The sequence below is a fragment of the Pteropus medius genome, unplaced genomic scaffold (genome assembly GCF_902729225.1).
Source record: "Pteropus medius unplaced genomic scaffold, Ma_sr-lr_union100, whole genome shotgun sequence".
NCBI lineage: Eukaryota > Metazoa > Chordata > Mammalia > Chiroptera > Pteropodidae > Pteropus > Pteropus medius.
This window is the reverse complement of record NW_024356372.1, coordinates 23,186-42,506: the sequence shown is the minus strand read 5'-3', so window position 1 is coordinate 42,506 and position 19,321 is coordinate 23,186. Positions and strand designations below refer to the sequence as shown.

The 19,321-nt window shown below is 47.3% G+C and overlaps 3 gene segments (V, D, J or C); all 3 read right to left on the bottom strand.

The window, feature by feature from the left end:
* Positions 1-7,197: 7,197 nt before the first annotated feature.
* On the bottom strand, positions 7,198-7,912 carry LOC120602101 (probable non-functional immunoglobulin lambda variable 5-48). The segment is given in 2 exon segments: positions 7,198-7,743; positions 7,867-7,912. Coding segments are annotated over 2 exon segments (390 nt in total).
* A 2,740-nt stretch (positions 7,913-10,652) lies between these two features.
* On the bottom strand, positions 10,653-12,774 carry LOC120602099 (immunoglobulin lambda variable 1-40-like). The segment is given in 3 exon segments: positions 10,653-10,676; positions 12,227-12,558; positions 12,671-12,774. Coding segments are annotated over 3 exon segments (402 nt in total).
* A 2,135-nt stretch (positions 12,775-14,909) lies between these two features.
* Positions 14,910-19,205, bottom strand: LOC120602104 (immunoglobulin lambda variable 8-61-like). The segment is given in 3 exon segments: positions 14,910-14,950; positions 18,726-19,013; positions 19,114-19,205. Coding segments are annotated over 3 exon segments (375 nt in total).
* Between the last annotated feature and the right edge of the window lie 116 nt (positions 19,206-19,321).

The following is a 19,321-nucleotide window of genomic DNA, read 5'->3' as shown; positions in this document are numbered from 1 at the left end:
CTGGGGCCCTGCTGCCTCCGGCCTCTTTTATCCTCCTCTCTGGTGAAGGAGGAGGGGCTGCTCACACCACGTGTTTCCCCTTCTGGGCCTCCGCGCACCGCGCCGAGCACCTGCTGAGCTCTGAGCTTGGTTCTTCAGGTAGACAAAGGTCTGAGGCAGAGTGTAAGAGTTTGCCCCTGGGGTTGAGGAGCCACTGCTGGGACCTCACTGACCTGGGAGCGAGAGACTCTGCCCAGCCCAGATAGGACACAGCTGCTGAGTCCCCATCATCAAAGATAGGCAAGAAGGACCCTGCCCTGGAGAATGTGCAGATTACACAGCAGGGTCCCAAAGGTCAGACCCTGGGGGAGACCCACAGCCCCCTGCTGTCCACTGGCCCAACTGCTGGCTCCTGGTGGAAATCATGTTAGTAACTGAGGCCTCAGGGCCGGGTCACAGTCAGTCCTCCAACCTCCATGGGCCACAACCCCTGCTCTATCCCACGGTAACTGATATTAATAAACAGACCTTTTCACTGAGGGGGTCCCTAGACTACTAGGAGGAAGAGACGTGGAAAATATGAGCACTGTACGAGACAGCGTGACAGAGGTGACAACGCAGAGGGCTCTGGGAGCAAAGGCCTGAGCAGACGCAGGGAGGAGACTGGTGATGTGGGTCTGAACGGAGCGCGGGGGTCCTGCTGGTGGACAAGCAAAGCGCTCAGCATTCCAGGAAGAGATGCTTGATTCTCAGCTGTTTATCAGCGTTTGCATCCCTCAGAGTCGTGAATAGAGTCAGCGTGCGCGGCCGATGGCACAATGTACAGGTGACCATTGCACTGGCCTGATGGCAGCAAAGCAGCTGGACAGGTAAACGCTACCGGAGCCAGAGCATCAGGAACTTCCTCTGCCATAAGGAGGGGCCCGAGATACACTCAGCGCCGCTTCAGTGAGGTACAATTATGGTCCAATCTGCCCATCATTAAGTGTAGAATGTGTACGTTCTCACACGCGTGTGCACGTGGGAATCCATCACCCCAGTCAAGGTAATAAATATATCTGTCACCCTAGAAAGCGTTCACATGTCCCTTTGACGTCCCTCCCTCCTGCCACTCCCGCCCCAATTCCTAGGCAATGCCCAATCGCCTTTTGTCAGTAGAAGATAGTGTACGTTGCATAGAATTTTGTGTAAACCAAATCTTTTTCTTTCTGTTTTTCCGGCTTCCTTCAGGTAGCATAATGTGTCGAGGTCTAAGCGTGTCTGGCGTGTGCACATAAATCATGCCTTGCTGAACGGTCTCCTATGATGCAGCTATGCCGCGGTGCCTTCATCCATTCACCTGGTACAGGCATTTGAGTTATTTCCATATTGGGACTATTACACATAACATGTTATTTATATTACAAATGAATAAACACATCTATGTATATGTATTAATATATATAACTGTTAATAGCTTGGATATTTGAAATATTAATATAAATTCGTATAAATTTATGCATATTATAAATGACTAAAGCTGCTATACATATCAGTTAACAACGCATTGCATTGATGTGCACTTTAATTTTTCTTAGGTAAATATAATAGCTGAATGACATGGAATGCATACATTTAACCTTTTTAGAAACTGCCCAACTGTTTTCCAAAGGGGTTTATGGATTTCACACTCCCACCAGGAGTTTGCGTGAGTTTTGGGGCCACCTCCTGACCAAAATGGTGCATAGTCAGGGTTTTTATTTGGGCCATTCTCATGTATGTGTAGTCATTATTTTTTGTATTAATTTGCATTTCCATATTATGTAATGATGCCAAACATCTCCTCATGAGCTTATGTGCCATCGTATATTGTCTTTGGTGAAGTGTCTCCTCTACTTTAATGAAATTGTCTTCTAACTGTGGAATTGTAGGAGTTCTCTATCTATTATAGATACGAGGCGTTTATCATAGATACGACTTTGAAGACATATCCTCCCAGTCTGCCACTTGTCTGGTCATTCTCTTAACAGTGCCTTTCAAAGAGGAGGGAATTTAAACTTTGATCAAGTCCAAATTACCAATTTATTTTTTATGGTTTGTGCATAGTTCTATCTCATAGTAGTTGTATTATTACTTTTCCTCATAACTTATATTGTTGAGGGCTTTTTTAATTTGTATATTGGCCCCTTGTACATTTTCCATTATGGGCTGTTTTTTCAGATCTTTTGCCCATTTTAATGGGTCACTTGTCCTTTTACATGAAGCTGCAGAGATCATTAATACACTTTTGAATCAAGCATTTTCTCACACATATGTTTATAAAGCCTGGGCACTGGGTAAGGAGGGAGATGGGGAGAAGTGTCCAGGCCATGGTGGACACACTTAGGCCCACCGAGGAAACACGACAGAGCCACAGCTGCCCCAATCCTGTGTCTCTTATGTCGCCCAAATTCCAAGAGATGTAGGGCTGCCTCAGTGCCATTTGGGCACCATCTGTCCTGAGGCCCCCGGGGACTGGTACGGGGTCACACCCCGTGGATCCTGACTGCTAAGCACTGAGCAAGGGCCCCAGACAGGAAGCCAGGGCAGGTTGTAAGCATGTTTCCTGGGCCCACAGCGCCCCCTGCTGCCCAGAATGCAGATGCAGCCAGGTTCGAGATGAGAACAGAACCTGGAAAGGACACAGGTGCCTCATCAGAGCCTCATCACCAACACCTCACCTGCCCTCTGAGAGGACGGGTGGTGACCTAGCATTGAGACCCCACCTTGGTACCACAACACAGCCCCCCTTCAACCAAGGGCCTCTTCAACATTGACTTGTCCAGACCGATCTCCAGGAGTTTAGAATAACCTACGCAATGGGCCGTAGGGAAGAGACCCCTCACAGGGAACCTGTCCTGCATTTGCTAAAGCAGAAGGACAAAGAACCAACGCGATCAACCGCAGCAGCATCATGTATGAGCCACATGAAGCTTGGTTCACTCCTGCGTCGGCCCTAATTCCCATGTGAGTGAATGAGGGGCTCCGTCCTGTAATTTTCTCTATCTTCCCCGCATTGGCCCATAATGGGGAGGACGCCCTTCATAAGATCTTCACAGGAAAATCATTCAGAGAAGCCGACCTTAGTAATGAGAGAGGTCATCTTCTCCCTTAGAAAACCCTTCCCAAGGAACATAAGGAGCCCAGGGCCCTCCCAAGACAAAGCTGGAGAACACAGGACCCGGGTCAGACCCAAAGGGTAAAGTCTGCCTGACACATGAGGAGATGGCAGCAGAAGATGGAACTGGGAGCCTGAGGGAGAGGGACCACATCTGACACGAGAGGAGAGACAGGGCATGTGTCTCACAGAACTCTGGACGGACAAGTAAAGGCACTTGGAGGCCATCCTCTGCTCTAAACGATTCTCGTGAAAGCCATGTGTGACTGGGCCACGAGGTGCCCAGATTTGCTCAAACGTTATTCTGGGTGAGTCTGTGAGGCTGTTTGGATGGTTTCCATCCAATCAACTGAAGACCTGAATGGGACAAAAAGTCTGAGTATGCGAGAAATTATCTGCCTGTCTTTGAGCTGGGGCATCATTTTTTCCTGCTTTTAGACACTAATTCAGACTGGAATTTACAGCATCTGATTGCTTGGGTCTCCAGCTTGCCAACTGCACATCTTGGAATTCTCAGTCTCAATAAACACAAAATTTCTTCTAGAATCTATCTATCGTCTCTCTCTCTCTCTCTCTCTCTCTCTGTCACTCTCTCTCTGTCTCTATATATATAATATATATATATATAATTTATCTATCGATTGATCTATCTATCTATCTATCTATCTATCTATCTATCTATCTATCTATCTATGATTCATCTTATTGGTTGTATTTCTTTTGAGAATCTTGGCTACTACAGATTTTGTTGCTGATAGTGCTTCTAAAGAAAGAGTTTTAAAGATAAGTTTTCAAATTATTTCTATGATTTTGCAGTTCTCTAATCAGATTATAGTTAAAGATGCTGATAATCTCTATTTCTAGCAATAAAGACAGAACTCATAGGAAGTCCATGGCTTAGTTTAACAATAGAGATCTGCAACCTATTTCCATTGGACACTGCTAATCAACCATTTATAAGGAGCCAGGAGCTGGGGGACTGTGTTATTTTTAAGCATTTTTACCACAATAACAAATATAATAAGATGGATTCATTGTGTCTTATGTCCCTGGATGGTCATAAACTTGAAAGAAGTATGATTGGAAAGTTGGCGACAAGGAACGTTGAGGAGGAGGTATGTGAATAGACTTCTCAGAATGAGCAAAAGAAGGGAGAAGACTTGTCTCTCATGTAAATGTCCAGGGCCTTCAGGAATGAATGTTTGTGTGATCACACCAGGTAAAGACCCAACAGGCTGAGGTGCTTACTGAAGGCAAAGGGAACATAGAGTGGGTGGTAGAAGAGGCAGGTATAAATTCTAGAAATGAAGCTGTGATGTCATGATTATGTTTTCCTTATTTTGTTTTGAATATGTGTGTGTATCATAAACAATCATTATTTTTATGCTATCTTTTCTCTTGCCGTGTCACATAAGATACAATGACTTTATGCAATAGCATTTATGTATTGCTAATTTCACATCATAGTATTAAACTTACAGGGTATCAGAGTGAAGGTTAAGCATCAATCAAGCACTTTCAATTGTATGCACAATAGTCGTATAGCATTAGGCAGAATTAGAATCTTGTTATTGTCTTCCTTTGGACATTAAGTACCTTTAAGTGGATAAGTAAAGGTGCCAAGCTGACAGACATAGACTGTGACTATTAATTTTGGTGTATCGAATTCACTGGGCCAGTGGGCGCACAGATATTTGTTTAACATTAATCTGGATGAGTCTGTGAGGGTGATTCTGGATGAGAGGAATATATGAATCAGAAGAATAAAGAAAGCAGATCGCCCTCCCTAATACTGGTGTGCCTCATCCAATCAGTCAAAGGCCTGAATATAGCAAAAAGGCTATGTGATGGAGCATCTACTTCCTCTGCATGACGTATTCAAGCCACGGCATAGGAATTCTCTGACATTCAGGCTCAGACTCGGACTTATTCCGTAGGCTCTTCGAGTTCTCAGGCCAGGTACAGAGATTAGTCACCACTTACCTAAGTGTGCCTTCAATGTATGTATGTTATCTTTTACAACTTTATCTTTATAAAGTCAATTTAAAATGATGTCATTCTAAAAAGGAAATTACAATCAGTAGTATACTTATTAAAAATTTCTCTCTTTTGTCAAAAGAATTTTATTAGAAAATGGGTGGAAATAGTCAGATAACAGTGAAAAATAATACCCTCTGCTCTTTGTTGCATGCGACACACAAATTCTTTCACAAAGTCATTTTGGAGTCATGCATTTCGCATCCCTGCTACCTGGTCTGTGTATAAGGAAGTACGGACTGGGTGACGAGTGAGACTCTGAGAGGGGCCTCTGCCATCAACTGAGTGATGAAGTGAATGACAGCCCAACCCTGAGAGCACAGGGGAGGACGTGTCTCTGTCACCATGGACCGTGATCCCGTGTGAGCAGCACTGAGGCTGCTGTCCCAGAATAAATGCCATAATGGGCACCACTGCTGACTGGAGCCCTGAGTGGTCAGGGGGCTGTAATGCCCACAGGTATAGAGACTCGCCCTGGAACCCTGAGCATCGACTCAGCCCAGTGGAGCACGTGTTCAGGGCATGTCGGCTGCCCTGACAACAGGACCCACGTCACACTCACGTCGTTGGTGTTTCCTGCTGAGGGAGATTCTGTCCCCTGAGATTTTGACCCTCAGGATGCCTGTGTCAGCACTGGTCAATCCCTGACCTCTGGACGGACAGATGCCCCAAACTGTGGATTCCAGGGCAATATGCACTCAGCTAGAAGATAGGGGCTTGTGTGCATGTATGTGTGTGTGTTTGTGTATGTGTGTGTTTGTTTGCATGTGTGACAATGAGGTCACACCTCCCCCAGTCCCTCCTATGGCTTCTCCACACCTGAGAGGTGATTCTCCATGACAATCCATCCTTGATGCTGATGATTCTCTGTAAGACCCTCTGGGTGCTGGAGCCTGAATCTAACAGGCGAATGTCTTGAACATATTGTCTTTGGAGCAGAATCTACTTTAAGCATCAAGGACACATTTGAAAGCAGACTGGCACTGTCAACAATTTCCCTGAATCAGAAGTCCAGATCTTGTGGAGTGGGAGAAATATGTCCGTTTTCATTCCTGCAGGCACAAGACCCATGGCTGTAGGGTCTTCGGGTCTCAGGAAGCACAGGGCAGGGGATGGCTACACAGCCCCTCCTTCATGCTCCTGACACCACAGCTAAACCCCAACACCATCCCCTGTGGTTCCCAGACGTCTATCTGAGGGTGACCAAGAGACAGTGCTCCCTTTGTTGTGCAAAGGGGCTAAAGCATGTGATTTAGGGACCCGAGGGAAACATTTCATGGTGGATACACTGTCCTGAAATTTCTTAGGAAACAGAGATTCTGGGGCATCAGAGAAACAGTGACATATCCTGAAACACACAGCTGATCCTTTCTCTGTGGATGACCGCGAGACTCACCTCGTGTAGGGCATCAGTTATCTCTGGAGAAGAAAAAAACCCAATAGATTCCATGTGCAAATACCTAAAGGTTAGATGAAGACATCACTTTTAGGAAAATGTAGTAACTTCACTTTTATATTAAACAGATGAACTGAGCGTGGTGGGGATGCTCAGAAACCCAGAGTGTGGGGATGGGCAGGAAAGGTACCATGAGGTGTTTCCATCCTGTTCCACATCTGGTCATCATCGTCCCGAGAGACGGAGCCCTGGGGAATGGAAACAACGGCAAGGACTTGTCTGTTTTCTCTGAAAAGTTAATGTGGACATGGAGTTAATACCTGAAGAGTGAGAGAGAGGGACCAGGAAGGTGAGGGATGCAGCAGCGGAGTAGAGAAAATGATGGACAGTGTGAGGGGTTTTGGCCGCAAGAGTCTATACAAATTAGACCAATGGGATGTGTAGGATGTTCATGGAGGATGAAGTCGCGTCTGTCCATGACCTTGGTGAGAATCAACATATGAGTTAAGGACACATCAGTAGTAACAAAAGACTCATATTTAATGGGATAAGATTTCTGGGTAACTTAGCTTGTCCTGGTCATCAGTAGAGGTGAAGAACAGTATTTCTCTTGTTCATGACTCCACGCCCAATGGGCATGTGCAGTGGGACTCTGTCACCGCACCTGTGTGCTCCTGGGATGCTCTGTGTCGGGTCAGGTAACCTGGCTCTGCCTTCCCTTCTTGCATGGATGTGTCTTCCTGCAGAGGAGTCTCCCCTACAAGAGTCTCCACAGAAGCTTCTTAATAAAGGTTCTCAAGGCCCAAGTCTGAGGGCCCAGGGGTTTCTGTCTCACTTCCTCATCATCTGAGTCACTGTGAGTAACTGAAGCTGCTCCCACTACCATGATCTGTAGCACAGTAATAGTCAGCCTCGTCCTCAGGCTGGAGCCCGGAGATGAGGAGAAGCCCTGCGTTGGCCGAGGAGTCTTTGGATCCAGAGAAGCGGCTGGGGACCCCGGAGGCCTGGTGCTTCTCGGAGTCTGATTTAAACTGCAGGAGATACCGGGGAGGGCTCCCTGGCTTCTGCTGGTACCAGTTAATGTAATAGTTGCCAACATTGAAGCCACTGCTCAGGGTGCAGGTGAGTCTGGCTGATGCTCCCAGAGATGCAGAGAGGGAGGTCGGCTGAGTCAGCACAGGCTGGGAGAGGGAACCTGCAAACACAGACACTCATGGGTGATGGGAAAAGGACCTGCTTAAAATTTCTCAGGGCTCTGGACCAGTAGAGAAAAATGGAAGCTATGTGGCTTTCCCAGGTCCCCGAGGCCTGTCCTCACCTGTGCACTGAGAGAGGAGCACGAGGAGGACGGGGGTCCAGGCCATGGTGCTCGCAGCCCCTGAGCCCACAGTGGGGCTGGGCTGCCCCAGGCCTCCTTTTCTTCTCCACCCTCCGCCAGAGGAGGAGCTGTGCATGCAAATGTGTGTCCATCCAGTGACCGCCCAGCCCCTCCCTGAGCCCTGGAGCTCAGCTCACAGCAAGACTGAGGAAGATGGAGGTTGGCTTCACCCCATGGGAGAGCCCTGGGAGGAAGTACCTGCTGACACCACACAAAGGTCCCTGCTCAGGGGACTCTGCCAGGCCAGAGAGGACACAGCTGCTGAGTCTCATCAGGGAGCAGAGAACAGCCCCAGTCCCAGGCTCCTTTGAGTGAATGATCCTCACTGAGCAGCTCTGTAGGGACCACAGGGCAGTCCCACAGCGCCTTCTGCTGGCCTCAGGACACACACCTCCCTGTGGCCCAGAGCCCTCAGAGCCCAGCTGCTCTGTGCAGCTCAGCAGGTCCCTGGCTCTAGTCACACACCCATGGGCTGATTCCTAGTGAATGTGATTCCCATAAGCTGTACATGGATTTTGATTTGTTTGTACTGTTTGGTTCCTGCAACAGCCTTACCATGTTTTAATTGTTTTTCTTTAAAAATATATCTTGATAACCAAACTGTACTTCTCACGACTTTTGTTAATTTGAAAATGTTCTAGGCAAATCTTGAATTTTACTTTTTTCTTATAAATATAGAAAAACTCCCACCTTTCCCAATAATTATGAGTCATATTTGTGAAATCAAATTTGTAATGTTAAATCAAATAATTATAGTTTTCAGGGTGTTTTTATATTAATTATACCTCTGTATCAATATGTCTATTTCTATGTTTATTCAAGTTTACTCGTTTACCCCTGTGTTGGAACTTTTATTTTCTCTTATAATATCCTCAGGCATTCCTTGGCAGGTAGTTGTCAAGACTTTATGTGGTGACAGTGTGTAGAGGTTCAGGGAGAAGGGGCTGTGGTCAAACCCCATGCATATCCTTGTCCCCAGTGGAGCGGCCTCTGCTGAGGCATCAGATGACACCAGGTTGGACTACTGTTTCACTGATCAAGGAAATGACAGAGAGACATGGTTAGATGGAGACTCAGGAACAGTCCTAGAAAAATGTTTGTGTCCTGAGGCTGCCGTGCACGTCCCAGGCAGGTGCCACAGGACTTTCCTGTGCTGTGGTCCTTGCATGGCAATGGTGGCCTCCCACTGCCCATTCCACTGTTTCTGAGAAGAATTCTGTTTCTGAAGAAGGTTCTGCTGTGTTGAGGTGAACACAGGCTGAGTGTGTGATTTCAGCAACATCTCAGTTTAAAGTTTGTCAAAGTCAGTGATTCCTGAGACAGCGCAGAGCCTCAGCTGCTCATCACTGAGAAACACAGTACAGTGCAGAGAAGATGCTCAGTGCCACTGATTGCTAGGGAACTGCAAGTCAAAACTGAAGTGAGATATTGCTTTGCCCAGACTAGAAGGGCTGTGAGAAAAATGAGAATTAAGAAGTTTCTTGTGAACATGAGGAGAAATTGCAACCATAATTTATTGTTGACAGAAGTTTAACAGTGCAGCTATATTAGAAACTTCTGATGGGTCCTCAAGAAATTTAATGTATAGTTACCAAATGACTCAGCAATCAGAATCCTAGGTGTCTATCCAAGAAAGTAAAACAAAAACAAAGTCAAAAATTTATACACAAATGTTTCTAGCACATACACAAATGTTCCTAGCAGATATATGCATAACAGACACAAGATGAAAAATAACCTAATGTCCAACAGTGGATGAATGGGTAAGTGAACTGAACTATGTCCAAACAATGGAATATTACATGTCAAAAAAAAAAAAATGAATGTCTCACCCATGGCCCAACAATGGATCTCAGAAAATTTGCAAAGCAACAAAGTGAAATAAACAGTCACAAAAGTCCACGTATTTTCTGGTTTCACCCATATGAAACGTCTGAAATAGGCAAATCTATTGAGACAGAAAGTGATCAGTTGTAACCAAGGGTTGAGGAGAGATCTGCTGAGGACTGATGCAGATGCGTGCGGACTTCCTCTGAAGGATGATGGAAATGTTCTAAAGTTAGACTTGGGGGATGGTTGCCCAGCCTTGTGAATATTCTAAACACCATTAAGTTGTACACTTTAAATGGATGAAATATGGCATGTAAATTACTTCTCAATAAGCATATATATGTATATGTGTATATATATGTGTGTGTATATATGTATATGTATATATGTCCCAAGTATATATTTATTTCAAATATATATATGTATATATATATTGAAATAAACTATGATAGGGATCGACTCTCATTGACCCTTTAAAGTGTGTCTGTGCTCAGAAAGTCAGATTCGGACATTATAGATCTGGCCACAGTCACCCTCTTTATTTGTCAGAGGCAGTCGTGGGGGTGATCAGAGAAACACGAGCAGGTTTTTGTCTCAGATCCTCATGGGGCTGGAGCACTGTGTCATCGCTGATGCTACCGTCCCGAGGTGAACAGTAATAATCAGCCTCGTCCTCAGGCTGCAGGCCCGCGATGCTCAGATAGGCCGTGATTCTGGACCTAGAGCCGGAGAACCGATCTGGGACCCCTGAGGGCCGAGAGCTCTTGAGCATCATGGTTTTGGGGGCAGCACCAGGCATCCGCTGGTATCAGTGCACAGTATAGGTTCCAACGTTGTTGTTTCCGGTGCAGGAGAGGGTGACCTGTCCCACAGACCCGACGCCGAGGCTTCCTGCCTCAGGCCAGACTGCGCCCAGGTCCCTGGAACAGAGGAGCAGAGACGCAGAGAGTGAGACGGGGGCCACTGTGCGCAGCATGTGCTTATATGTCAGCATCAGATTACTCAGTGGATGCAGCATTACCACATGTGATTTATTCCAGATATACAAGTTGGATTCCATATTGATCAACCTTTAATATAACGCATTGTATCAATAAATCATAGGTTAAATTATATGATCTCGATAGACCCCGGAATAGTCTTTGACCAAATTTAAATAAATTCCTAATAAAAACACACACAAATAGAAACAAGAGTGCATTTATGATATGAATGCACGTTCTCTCCCATGCACATATGACTTAGTCTTACAGCCAGCACCTGAGCTAATAGGGCGGGGAGGAGGACATGTACACGGAGACCAGGAGTAGATCAATGTGACTTTAATTCCATTAAAATTTACCATCTATCTGCAAGTATCACCATGCAATTGAACAAGAAGACATGGACGGTTAAATCTTCTCATCGATGGGCATGGACACGTGCTCATTCCCAAAGCCCCGAATGGATGCCGCAGCCTGAGACACTCTGGGGCTGGGGCAGCAGGGACAGAAGACACCTCCCCGTGAGCAGAAAGAACAGGCATTGACACTGAGGACTCATGAGAGGGCGACTTAGCTCAGTAAACTTCTGGAAATAGGTAAATGACCAATGATGAAGATGCAGGATTCCACAGTCACAGTTCAGGTCTGAGATGACCACAGCTGGAACCCCACCCCTGCCACTGAGTGTCAGTGCAGAGACTCATTGTCCCCAGCTGATGAGGAGCTGGCCTTTGTGTCCTTTGAGACCCTTTGCTGCAGTGAGTGGCTTTGAGGACACAAGGGAGATGAGGAGCCTTCACTCCCAGGCGCTGACCCTGGATGAGCCTGGGCCCGTGGAGGCAGCAGGAGAATCAGAAGGAGCAGAAGCCACATGCACAGCCCGAGCGGGTGCTGCTGGGCGTTCCCACTCCTGGCAGATGAAAAAGGGGTTCTGGTCTCAGTTTTCCACAGGCCTGGAGCTCTGTGTGAACACCGAGGCTGCTGTCACAGAGGTGCACTGAGTATCAGCATCGTCCTAAGGCCTCAGCCCAGTGATGGTTAAAGAGTCCGAGGTGCCAGATCTGAGCCAGGTGATCAGACAGGACCCTGAAGGTCGACTCTTATAGAGATAATTGCGGGATTAGGGGCCCGTTCCTGGCAGCAGGACCCGTACTGAACATGAGTGATGTGTCTTGATTCAGATGGGGCTGGATTCTGTGTACCTAGTTGTGCTCTAACCTGTCACAGAAATCGTTCCTAAGGTAGCCAATCCCTGGTATCAAGAAATTGCTTCTCAATTTGAGAAAATTATACAATGCGTTGCCACCAAGACAGACTAAGAATAGAATTCAAAGGAAGTGAACATATTCTCTAGACAACATTTCCCTGTGGTGGGTCTCAGCCCTCACTTTAGGTCAAACACACAAAGAAGGCGGCTGTCTGGTCAGAGCAGTGGGGTCTGCCCAGGGAAGCCCCACTGCACAGGAAACAGCAGGTTCTTGTCTCACTTCCCCATAGGCCTGGACCATTGTGTGAGCACTGAGACTGCTGTCATATGTCTGGCAGTAATAATCAGCCTCGTCCTCAGCCTGGAGCCCACTGATGGTGAGGGAGGCTGAGTTGCCAGACTTGGAGCCAGAGAATCGGTTGGGGACCCCCGTGTCTCGATTGCTATCACCATAGATGAGGCGTTTGGGGGCCATTTCCGGGAGCTGTTGGTACCAGCTCACATATCTACCCCCGATGTTGGAGCTGCTTCCAGTGCAGGAGATGGTGACACTCTGTCCCAGGGCCCCAGACACTGAGGACGGCTGGGTCAGCACAGACTGGGCCCAGGAGCCTGGAAGAGGGAGAGACACAGAGATGGTCATGCTGGGGATAGAGACAAGAGAAGGAAGTGGGCCCTGTGTGTCCTCCCAGGGCCCCTTTGCCTGTTCCTGTATTGTCGTCACCTGTGCAGTGAGCAAGGAGGGTGAGGAGGAGAGGGGACCAGGCCATGGTGGAGATGATCACCGCGTCCTGCCCTCTGTGTCCCCACAGCTGAAGCAGAGCTTCCCTGAGTCTCTCCCTCCCCTCTTCAAGCTCTGACAGAGGGAGGATCCACTCATGCAAATGAGACCCCTAGCTTTCTGATCCCTCACCGGAACCCTGGTCAGGCCTCTCAGCCTGAGAGAGTTAGGGCGTGGGTCGGGGTGGCTCTGTGTGGGGTGGGGAGGTCACAGCTGTGAGCCCTGAGCAGAGGGCACCAGGTGATGCCATGTGGCTGATCCCAGCTCTGATCACCTTGACTTCAAGGAACAGTCCCAGTATGCCCACTGGTGTTCAGGCGAAGACATCCCATTGTGTGACATGGTGACCAGAGCCCATCAGAAATAACTCCTGCCTCCCCCACTGATCTGTTCACTGCCCTTGTATAGGGCTAGGACCTGTGTCCTCTTACGTGGCTTCTGCATCACTTCAAGGCATCATTAGGCGACACGCAGACATCTCAGGGTGACTGTCCCCTGCTCCCTTGTTCAGTGGTCAGTACTGAGGTGGTGTTTCATACAAACTCCTCTCAGATCAAGATCAAGTTCAAAGCAGTGACCGTCCCCACGGAGGCATGTCCCCTTCTGTGCAGGATGCAGGTTCAGTCACCACGTGTCCCCCTCCCATGTCCCCAGAGTTCTCTGACCTGCGGATCGCCCACCGCCCTGAGGAGCAGGGGCTCTTCTCTCTGGGGCTGGGAGCGGGTGGGGAGGACGTCCTTCCGTGCATCCCCCGTGGGCGATGCTGTGTAAGTCTTTTTCGTCTGTATTTCCTCCGGCTCAACATGTTCTCCATGTCCTGGAGAACAGAGATTCCCACCTAGGAGTCTGTCCTCAAGCACCAAGTCACACGTCTGTAGGGGCCTTGGCTGAATGACATTGTTTGTGACATTTACCTAAGTCCATTAAGGACAAATGGCAGAAAGTTCTAGGATGTAATGACTTAAATATTAAAGTTGCTGTGATAGATATTGATTAAAGAATTCACATACTAGTCACTTTGTCCCCACCTGTGCACTAAAATAGGATGTATGTCGTTTTACATAAAATTCACCTCAATAAAATAGATTTTAAAAAGAAATGATAATGTCATTCTGAAGATGAAGTTACGATCAGAAGTGTATTTTTTTTTTTTTAAAAATCTGTGCTTATTGCAAAGAGAACGTTTGTGGTAGGTAATATGGCTGGAAAAGCAGTGGTAAAAAACACCTTTCTTCTCAGATGAATAGCGGCATATAAAGTTTTCCCTAAAACACTTGCTTGTTTATTCGTATTATTTAGTCATCAGCGTTGTATCATGGGACTGGTCTTGCCCAGTGAAACCCCACGAGGGGCATCCTGATCACAGGTGCTGCTGTCACACCTTCCTCTTTTAGATCTGAGAAGCTGATTGTCTGCAAAAATTTCCAGAGTCCTGGATCTTTCATTTAAACAAGTGTCTCATAAACACTTTTCTAGGAGCAGGATGTACGTTAGGCAGTGAGGACTCATTTTGGAGCAGGCCTGTTAACAATCCATTGAATCAGAAGTCCAGGGCCTGTGGAGTGACAGAAATCTGTCCTTTCTTATCCTGCAAGCATGGGACCCACAGTTGTGCAGCCTTCCGGTCCCAGAAAACACAGGGGCAGGGGCTGACCACACGGCCCCCCTTCATGCTCCTGACACCAGAGCTATGTCCCACCAGCCTCCTGTGGTCCCCAGATGTCTACCTGGGGGTGACCAGGAGATAATGCTCACTTTTTGTGCATAAAAAGCTAATGCATGTGATTCAGGGACCTGAGGGAAATGATTTCGTAGTAGCCACCTGATCGTGTGACCGTCATCTCATGAGATGGTTCATAGACCAGGCTGGGCTGAGGGCAGATTTATGTGCCGCTTCCTGACGTGAAGCTGCCTCTGTCTGAGCACCCACTGTACACCAGCCCTCAGTAGTCCTCAGCCTCATCCTTGGGGTGGGCCCCCGAGAGGTTTGGGGCAGCTTTGCCCCCAAGGATGGAGCCCGAGAACCGGGCAGGGGTCTATGCGTTTCTCTTGTTTAAGTCATAAATCAGCATTGCCGGGACTTGTCCCAATTTCTGCTGGAACCAGGATGGATAGTGATCGCTGGTGACTGCTCCAGTGCTGGGGCCACAGGTGAGAGTGACTGTCCCTCCTGGGGCCACGGTCAGGGAGGTTTCTGAGACACCACGGCCTGAGAACTGGACCCTGAAATGAACACAGACACATGTCAGGAATGAGGAAAGAAGGCAGAGGGATCCCTCTAAGGGCGGATCTCTGAGATGACCGTGAACCTGGGCAGTGAGTGAGGATGGGGAGGAGGAAGAGAGGCATCCAGGCCATGGTTCAGGAGTTTCAAGGACACTCTGGCCCCCAGCTGACACTGGACACTCTGGTGTCTCTTTTATCTCCCTCAGCTCCCTTAGGCAAGGATTTCTGTTGGGGTCACACTTGATGCAAATCTGATCTCTTTAGATTCCCGCCCTGATTAGAGTGTGTCCTCAGAGCAGGACGAGTTCCATCGTCAGTACGACTGAGGCGCCCGTGAGCTCTGAGTCGGTCCGTGGGAGGAAGCACCTTCTATAAAATAACTCAGGCCAGTGAGCTGGCATTCAGAGCCATCAAGTCTGAATTTGCTGCAGGCCTTGCTCACCTTTCGTGGATCCACAGTGCCCCCTGGTGCCACCATCAGGGGAATAGTACAGTAGTAGGAATTACTCAGAGCAAAAGCCCCCTTTCTTTCAAATACATGGAAATCTTATTAATCTTTCACTTGATTTGCCAGGTAACAGCAGACTCATTGCTTCTCTGTCTTTGCTAACCCTCTTCAGTACTTTTTCTCCAGGTGTGTTAAGTATCCTCCTCAATACCTGGGATTCAATCTAAGTGTCAGCCAGTTCCTCAGCCCATCTAGTGACGTGTATAGACCACCAACTGTCGTTTTCAGTTCTATGATTTCCCTTGTTCTTTTTCCTAATTGATTATTCATTTCAGAGACTCTCTACCTCATTTGTTTCAAGCGTGCCCCTAATTCTTCATCAAGAAGATTTTATGATTGCTGTTTGATTGTTGGTCACATGTTATACAGACAATTTTTAGTATCTCGGTGTTGGTATCTGTTGATTGCTTTTCTTATTTAACTTGGGATGTTCTTGGTATGAGGAGTGATTTTTTCGATGTATATTGTGCATTTTGGATATTATATTATAAACTCTGGGATATTTTTAATATTTTTTGATTGGGCAATCCTCCTGCTGAGGTGTAGCACGGGGGCCAGGGGAATTGGACCTTCAGCTTCCCTGGGGTCCGGCGTGTTGAACCACTGACTCCCGTGGTCTTGCTACAGCTGACACCTTCTAAGGACAGTGGGACAGTGATTGTAACGAGCTGGTTCCCCTCCAGTGGGTATGTAAGACAAGCCCCCTGCTGGCCCCGCTGACCTCAGGGAGGGAAGCACAGGGCTGAGGGGAGCTGCTGCGCTCAGTGGGGGTGTGTACTCAGCTATCCACTGGGCCCTTTGCCTCGCTGACACCAGGGAAGGGAGGGGCCCCGTGCAGCACCAACTCTCCTGCCTCCCACACCTTATTGAGGGCTGTTAATGCAGGTGCGGGTCAAGGCTCAGCTCTCACTGGTTCCCACAGTCACCTGCAGGGGGAGCAGGGTAAAGATTCACTCTTTCTTCTACCATGTTTTTCAGGCTCATTGCTGAGAGATGGGGTTCAAGTTCTGCTTCCCGCTGGGCTGCCAGAATCATGGATGAGGACCATGACTTTTACTTTCTACTCTTTTTTCCTGGTTGGACTATCAGGATCAAATGCCCTATCTAGAGGACATGACGGCCAATAAGGATGCTCAATCAGAATGGCAAGAAAAAAGATGCCAAGACTATAAAAATAATTTAAGGAGGATATGGGACACTATTAAGGCTTCAAATATTCATCCGATCGGCATAACAGAGGAAAATCAAGATGTTGAACAGCTGTTTGAAGAAATAATGATGGAAAACTTCTCTAACTTGGTAAAGGAAATGGACGTAAAACCACAGGAAGCTCAGAGAATTCGAAAATCAGGGATCCAAAGAGGCCCAGCCTAAGACACATCATAATTAAAATGCCAAAGAGGAAATACAAAGAAGGAATATTAAAAGCAGCAAGAGAAAAAGAAATAATGACATATAAGGGAACACCCGTATATCTGGCAGCTGGTTTCTCAAATCAGTTGGATGTCTAACCAAAGCACAGTATACTTAAAACTAATTAAAAATTAAAAAAATAATAATCAATTAAAAAATTAAAAAGAAAGAAAGAAATCCTTGAGAAAAATATGTAATGACTAACGTTAGATTAAACAGAACTCGCTTCTCATTTTATTAGACAGTATTTACAGTATATAATAAGGTTGAGTTTTCACAAGGTTGTTATTTTACATTTAATATTAATAACATTGTGAGTTTAAAATAAACTGCATTTTAATTTTTAGAGAGAAATTAGTTCAGGGATTTTGATAACGGTAACATTTTTGGAATTAAAAATATTAGAAATTGTTCAAATCCAATTTCAAGTATGATGTAAATCATATCTCAAGTCTGGCACCAACAGATAATAATATACTATTATCTAATATCCCCTGGTCACTTGGACTTAACTGTGAGCAGGTGGCCTGGGGAAACCATAGGACTTTTGTACAGCCACAGCCCTGATGATTAATCAGCGTCCTTGAGCACATGTCCTCCCTTAGTCCTGTATCCCCTGGCATGCATTGAGCCAAAGCTATTGTCACCCTTGGTAAAGAAGCTGTGACTTCCACATAATGTCTCCTTTCTGCAGTGTGGGAAAGGCTCCAGAGTGTCCCTTAAGGGAGACTTTCGGTTTTAGAGCCAGGTACGTGACCTGGACTAAAAATGACCTCTTCCTGGCATTCACACGATTGTACATATGCTCCTCACATATCTATATGATATCCCCTTTCCTTCAACTTTTGGGTTCCCTCAACTTAATGGTTTTCTAATATCATTTTCTACACAAAGAGAAGAACATAAATCAAACCAACATTTCCTGCCTCGCTCTTCGTCCACCTCACAGCCCTGGACACCTTTGGACATATTCACATAGTGCCACGACCCCCAGCCCTGCACTTCCTGTCCTGGCCCCAGGGGCCTCAGTGGCAGGAGTGTTTCTGGAAGCCAGTCCCACTGGATTGTTTTCTCACAGCTTATGTCGCCATCCGAGCCACTCGATACATCCTTAAAGGACTTAAGTTTGTGAAATGTCACCAGCTCTGCCTGTAATGACATCAAATCTCTGTTTTCAGCGGTGGCTTCAGATGGTAAATCTGTTTCTGAGTGTTCCTAAGGTTCTGAATGGTAATTGGGGAGTGAATGAGTCATGGAATAACACCTCGACTGCATTTTAAACAAAATGCCCAGAAATACCTTCATTATAATAGATGTTGAGATGCTTCTCAAACATTAACGTTTAAAAATCTCCTGGAGACCTCACTGAACACAGATTCTGGAACAACACGATTATTTAACGCAGTAGGTCTAACATGAGCAAATGCATTGCTAACCAGCTCAACGCCAAATCAAATATCAACTTCTTCTCCACAGAACAGTTAATAACCAAGGATATGTGCCTAATGCTCTTTGAATCAGAGGAGTCTCAGAGGGAGCAGTGGGGTCTCTGAATCTCTTGGTGGGTGACATATTTTGGAGCCAAGCTCCCTCCCTATTATTACAGGCAGACACGGGGAGAGGAAGCCCTGTCTTGCGGGAGTAACATTAGAGAGACTGGTGGAGGCACGTGGTCATGAGCCACTGGGCAGGAGGGCGGGGCCGTGCAGCCCACTCCTCACAGCATGCTGGCCATTTCCACCCTATCTCATACCTTCTGCCTTTGAGGCTGAGCCATTCTGAGCATGTGAGGAGGTTTTGGTTGCACTTCCCCATGGGTTCGCATCACTATGTAAGTATAACTACCCATACCCAGATTACAGTAGTAGTCGGCCTCGTCCTCAGGCTGGGCCCCCGTGATGGTGAGGGCGGCTTTGCTCCCAGAGATGGATCCGGAGAAGCGACTAGGGATCCCAGAGAGGGGGCTGTTTGTTTCGTAGATAAGCATGCGGGGAGCCCGGCCTGGGGTCTGCTGGTACCAGCCGGGGTAGTTACTGGTGGAGACTGACCCAGAGCTAAGGCCACAGGTGAGTGTGACCGTCCCTCCAGGAGACACTGACAGCGATGGCTCCTGAGTCACCATAGTCTGAGAATCAGCCCCTAGAACCAACAAGAGAGACACAGGTGTTATGAGAGACAAGATTGCCCTGAGACCCAGCTTTCATGTGTCCCCCAAGGATGCAGAGTCCCTTTCCCTGACCTGAGCCATAAGTGAGGAGCCCCAGCAGAAGCACCGTCCAGGCCATGGTGGGGACACTCACAGGACGCGGCCTCCTCAGGTCCCGTGCTGAAATATGGTGTCCTCGGGCCTTTTCAAGCTTCCCAGACTCGTTAGGAGGAGAAGGTGCCTCATGCAAATCAGCTTTCTCTCTCTTCCTGCCCCAGTGTCACCCTGATGGCCGCGGGGG